The sequence below is a fragment of the Anopheles funestus genome, chromosome 3RL, assembly GCF_943734845.2.
Source record: "Anopheles funestus chromosome 3RL, idAnoFuneDA-416_04, whole genome shotgun sequence".
Taxonomy (NCBI): Eukaryota; Metazoa; Arthropoda; class Insecta; order Diptera; family Culicidae; genus Anopheles; species Anopheles funestus.
The window spans coordinates 27,253,079-27,259,416 of record NC_064599.1 but is presented as its reverse complement, the minus strand read 5'-3'; the positions used below and the strand labels follow the sequence as shown (position 1 = coordinate 27,259,416).

Below are 6,338 nucleotides of genomic sequence, written 5' to 3'. Positions count from 1 at the left end.
AAAGGGATATTTCTAAAAAAAAATTGTTGTTGATTGTATTTAATTTTTAGAACTTTCTTGGGACTGAAAATTGTTCAAATGTGCAATAAAAAAGCGACACTTTTCAAGTTTTTATATAAAAATTAATTTATGTTTGATTACATTTTTACGCTCAAATGATGTTAGTTTAAGCACAACTTAACCAGATAACAACCGTAACAAATCTAAACAATCATAGCAAATTAATTAAAAACACTTAAGTACCGCATCAACAAAAGTCATCTTAGTGTCAAAAACATTACCCGCCCAAAAAAAAAAAAATTAATTATATTGATTTAGCTTCTTTATTCGTTTTGAGGGGCATTTTTTTCTCTCCACCTCGACAAATGAATCATTTCGATTCATTACTATCGTTTCCCGTTTGGTGGCTGTTCGCGTCAGTAAACAAACGACTTCAATGCCGGAAAGCGACGAACCCACCCCAAACAACAACGAAAAAAACAACCAACCCTACTCGGAAGTAAACGGTGGTACTTTAGCACTTTTTGATCAAAAAATCAGGTACCGGATCACATTGAGAGGATTGAGGGTCATTAGAAAAACTTGCACAAAAGTGTGAGAAAAAAAACGCACGCACACACGCACACACGATCTTCTGCTAAAAGTAATTCAAATGTTTAAAGAGACGCTAACCGTGTGTATGCGCGGGCGCGCGCGCGTCTTCCTCTTTTTCGTTGTTGCTGATTGTCACTTCCCAATCTCTTTACTTGCGTAAATGCTGTTATGCTTCACCACGGACAATTCTATTTGTACGGAGCAAAAATGGGAAATATTTTATTCACACTTTGCCCATATCGCGGCGATGTAAATGTTGCTGCATCATGGCGGTTGAAGGTGTACGATGGGTTCGATGGAATTGGGCAGTAATTGTATCATTTATTAGGGATGACGAATAATTACGAAGGGTAAACAATGTGTGGAGGGATGTGTTTGTGTTACTAATGTTTTTTTTGTTGCTAGTTGCCGAATGATGGAAGATGATGAATGTCTGCAAGAAAGTGTTTGTTTCCGGGCCAGCTGCACAAACACCTTTTTTCTAGTGCTATCTAGTTCAGGTTCATTCGTGCGTTAACAAGTAGGAAATAGATAACTTTTTTGAATTGAATTTGTTGATTTATGAAGGCTATCTGTTGGATTCTAACACGTGGAAGAGGTGCATTTAAGTGAGAATAAAAAAAATAATCCGGAAATTTTATTCTTTGAATTTATATGTACAAGGTGGAAACAGTATGTCTGGTTTCCTTATACGAAATATAAAAAAATATAATAGTGTGTATTTATTATATCGGGCGGTTCGGTGGTGCATGTAATAAACGACGCCAGTCCACACGGCCGGACCGGGTTCAAATCCCATCCGGACCGTTCCCCCGTAGCAAGGAGTGACTATCCGGCTACGTGGTAAAATAAGTCTAGTAAGCCAAAAAAGGCCGGCGTGACCTGTAAGGTCGTTAAGCCAAGAAGAAGAAGAAGAAGAAGTGTATATTTATTGTATTTTATTTAAACTGTAGTAGGTATATTTACTATTTTATTCTCCAACACGTTCGACTGTTTTCGTAACTATCTGTCAACGTCTAACGAAGACGTCATAGATGTCACTGATCGTTCCTAGTAGGCTTTGATTGATTAGTATGCGGTTGGTACGTGTGCGTGTGACAGTTAACATTTCCATGGCAACATGGTTGATGTTTATCGCTCGATTCGGTACAGCATGCAACGCAGTACGTGTTTCCACAAACACGTTGGCGTAACGTAACAACAGCAGTAAAAGGAAACGTCACAATTTTTTTGTTTTTGGCGCGCTAACGTTGTTTCTCGAGTGATATCGATTCTGTAACGATTGTGTTTTTTGTTTTGTTTTGTTTTTCGATTGAAGGACATAATGAAAAACCCCCGGGCAGGGGCATGTTTATTTAAGAAAATATTAGAGAAAGTTTGATATCCAATATTCAATATAATAAAAAAAAAACATGCTAACTCTAGAGGTTTCTATCAGTCCGAAGCAGGAGTAATAAACTTGTGAAAACTAGGCGTACATGTTTCGAACGTTACTCAATTTTATGATCGTAAGGCCCTAAAATCATTAGCATACAGCAACCTTGTCGGGCTTGGCTTGATCATCGTTTTACGAGCGAGTGAACTGTTTCGAGGCCATTTCATTGCAACATCGATGACAGTGACCTTCATCATCGTCGTCAGAGTTATATTTTTTTTTGAAGAAAGGGTTGGACCCAACCCTACCATATCACTAATCCGTCACCCACGGGGTAATTTACACGTCTGTGTGAATGTATGCAAATTTCCTATGCAAATGAAATCGAAAGTGCGTCGGTTTTTTTGGGATGGTTCCTCGGCTTTTTTTCGGCTTCCATTTGTCATCCACACGCCACAAGATGCACTCGGAGGTTTCTGAAAGGGCACCACGATAAGCATTGGCATTGACCACCGTGAATGAAATTGGACCCTTTTTGTGGTGACAGTTGTTTAGATACCTTGTTAGAATAGAAACGGTGCGATTAAATTTATTCCTCCGTTGCATTGCTGAGATGGATTCATACATTTTACATGAGTTGCATCAAGAAGGTTTGGCAGCGTAAGATTGCAGAAGTGAAAACGAACTGCATTTTAACCAAATGATCATTTGCATAAGTTTCTTAATTTGGAAAGCTACAACGCGATCTTCTACGGTTGAATTGTTTGCGATCCATTTAATGTCAATTTGTAATTTTTAATTGATTTACTTAACGGCGTCTGATATTTATATGCAGTTTTTAAAACATTAAAGTAATGTTAATTCACTGCTTTAACCTTTAAAGCTTTCGTAACAACACCATCTGGCTGTCACTAATATTCCAAGGAAGACGACTGCATTCAATTGGAATTGCCCATGACGTGGCTTTTCAGGGGCTTCAACGGTGAACGTGTGCAGCTGAACTGGAGTTGTCTAGCCGAAAAATTGATCTGCTTCTTTAAATGAAGAACGTTAACAGTCAATTTAAGATGGATTTTTTAGTTAATCATTGCAGGGTTACAATGGACGATAAATAACTAAGAATTCTTATGGAAATGTTGAAGCTGGTTAGGATGGAATGGTTAAATCTTGTTTTCCGATTTAGAAAACTTTACAACCAAAAATTAACTGCTCTATCACTTGAATACAACATCTTTCAAATAAGCCACAACCCAGAAATTGTGATAGTGTTCGAAACATATTTCCTTAAACACTTCACATATTCCCGGAAGTAAGGTATTAGTCTCTGGAAGAATCTACCACGTCCGTCTTATGAATCTTTCCGGTTAACGAGCAAGAAAAATATATAAATTTATTTTGTTAACATTGGACATACATCGGACGCAAGTCCTGTGGTTTGCTGTGGACATATGTCTTTATGAAGTTATGTATCCCTTGCCAATCAGTGAGAGTTCCTTATTTTTGCCATGTTTGGCCGGTAGTATCCTTCAGAGACGATCCTTTAACACCAAGCGAAGATCCCCATATAGCAAAACAAGATTATTTCTTTTTTTATATTTTCTCGTAGCATAACTATATAGACACTTCGAAAAAGTGCCAAAATATGCCAAAAGAGACAAACTATTACGTAAACACTGGATTTTACTAGTGGGGATGCGTTACGTTTTGTTACAAAAAGAAGGGAGGTGGGGTCGAAAAATTCACAATTTTTCACAATTCAACAATCCAATCACATCAATCGTGATCGATCAATTTGTTACTAATTGGATGATAGCGATTTTTTTCCGATGGTCGGATATCGTTTGAAGATTCTCCATCGAAATAAGGAAATGAAAAATAATGTTGGAAAGATATTGATTCTGTATACGATTTCAAACATTGGAAGACATCGAATCGAATTTTATGGCAACAGGGTGGTGTATGTGTTAAACGGCGCCGGTTTCACCCGACAGGACCGGGTATCAAATCCCATCCGGACTCTAAGTGCGTTAAGCCAACAACGAGAGAGAGCGAGAGGATCGAATTTTGTTTCAAATTTTGTACTAAACAGGCGTTTAAAATAGTTGTACAAACCCAACTTAACAAACATACAAAGTGGATTATGCACGAAACACGCGGAATGTACTACAAATGTTAACAAGCAACCGTCACATTCAAGCGAACTTGAACTAGTTGTCACTTAGTATTGCTGAATCTAGTGATCCGCTGAACGATCACCTAGATTAGTGGACCGCACACTAGGTGGCGCTAATGATAGAATTCGATTCGGCAAAAAGGATCTTCGTTCGACTTACGGCAGGGGTTTCCCAATTAAGCCCTCCCGAGAGATCCCAAGACTGGCCCTCAGCTGCGGCTAATCCACTCAAAGCGGCCCATTCCAAAAAGTTTGAAGATCCCTGACTTACGGCAATCGACCAAAATAAAAAATTACTAAATAAGTAAAGACATAATAAGGAGGAAATACGTTCCGAACGATGGTAGGGACAAGGTCACCAGTTTTGAAAGCGAAATGGTTGAAACCTTTCACTTTGCGATTACCGTTCCTGCTAGTGAACACATTTATAAGTGGCGTAACGATCTAATCTCGCGATCTAAGAACATCGCGATCTAATTGAGATCGATATTAAACCAAGGATTGATTGTCTCTGGCGGAGCAGGAGGTATATAAAGCTTATCAGTCCAATATAAGACAGGTTTCCTGGGAATAGCGCCTGTCTTTAAGGAGGTAGTAGTGTTGTCCAAAGTAAGAAAAGAAGAAAAGGGAACGAAATGATTGATCTGTAAAATAAAAATGATGATTGTAAATCTGATTAAAAAATCTAAACACCAACACTAACAAAATAAAAGTGTATATTTAATTAAAAAAAATGGTGTATGATAAAGGTGGGCGGAATTGTAAAACAAAACGTTAATTACAAACTCTCAAGATCCTAAGTGCTCTCTGGAAGAATGACATCTTTGCAAATGAAATGGATATGGTGCTGCTACATTACGCATATTTCTGCATTATTTTACAGAAAGACTGGAGTCAAGCAGCACTGGACCGCATTAATGTATGGCTTGAAGAACTTCGTACAAACTACGCGGAACAGCATTTAACCGAGGAATAGCAACTTCTTCAACTTCTTCAGCTTCAGGAAGGCTTGCGGATCTTGCGGGTTGAAACTGTCCACTTCCGCTTCGTACACGTCCCCACCAAGAATGGACTCATCCTGGACGGCTGGCAGTGCGGACACGAGCGTCACAGCCAGAACGAACAGAGCAAAGGACTGTTGGGTAAAGGGACGAAAAAAAAAAGAATTGATTTCGAAACTATAGAGCTGTGCTGCCTCCCCCAAAAAGGTTAACCTACCACAATCAGAAGCTTCATCGTTGATACTGATGTTTATCGTTTTGGCTGCGGCGTTCCGTTTGACTTTTCCCAATGTGGGCAGATGATCGCACGATGCACTTGGTACGGTGAATGATGCAGTACGATCAATTGTCGCTGGCTTTATATACACCATAGAGTGAAATTTGTTTGATCACATCAGCTTTGTCACGGTGTTTTTCCTTGCGCACGCAAACCGTTATGTCTGGTGCGTGTAAATAAAGCTTACGAAAAGTGTGTGGTATTTGGTGCCCGGGTCATGCCCGAGCTAACCGAGGGAAGCACTTGAGTTGAAATCCACCAGTCTATCGATCGCTTTACCGGGGTTGGGTTCAATTTGGGTGGCACCTTGCCCGATGCCATCCACCTTCTCTCTCCCCCCTAGTAATGGTACGGAAAAGGAAGCAAACATACAGTCACTAACCAAATTTTTCATCACCATCTTAAATACATTTTTTAATCTTGAAACTGATTAGAGAAAAAAAGAGGCTAAAGTCTGAAATAAGGAAATCGGTTGCGTGTTTTTTAAATTATATTTCGAGGCACATACACCTTAGGGCATGGCCGTCCAAGAAGAAAATGTAGCAATTGGTGCCATCTATCGACCACAGGTCAAAGATTGGCGATCCGTTGGATACCGTCCGAGTTATGGGGCAAAGTTGGGCCAAAAATGAGGGAAAGTTGCACCAAATACCCGAAAAAGTGCTTTCGCGAATAGCTTTGGCCAGAGCCATGGTAGCGATTAGTGTTGTAATTATAAAAAAAATCAAATTCATTCCACATTGCATAGCCTCTGAACCACCCTGTACGAGAAATTGACACGCAGATAAGTGACCGTGAGAGGTCCTTATTTCAGGCTTTAGCCAAAAAAGATAGTTATATTATAATTAAAATTAAAACTTAAAATTATTATCCTAAAGTGCCTGAGTTTAATAAAATACGAAAACACGAAAATGGAAT

General features: G+C 39.1%; 1 protein-coding gene across 1 annotated transcript; it reads right to left on the bottom strand.

Moving 5' to 3' along the window:
- Positions 1-4,841: 4,841 nt before the first annotated feature.
- On the bottom strand, positions 4,842-5,527 carry LOC125770537 (uncharacterized). The gene is made up of 2 exons (XM_049440248.1): positions 5,361-5,527; positions 4,842-5,277 (listed from the first exon to the last, which is right to left on the bottom strand). Exons 1-2 carry the CDS (start codon positions 5,376-5,378, stop codon positions 5,104-5,106), a joined length of 192 nt encoding a protein of 63 aa, XP_049296205.1. The 5' UTR covers positions 5,379-5,527; the 3' UTR covers positions 4,842-5,103.
- Between the last annotated feature and the right edge of the window lie 811 nt (positions 5,528-6,338).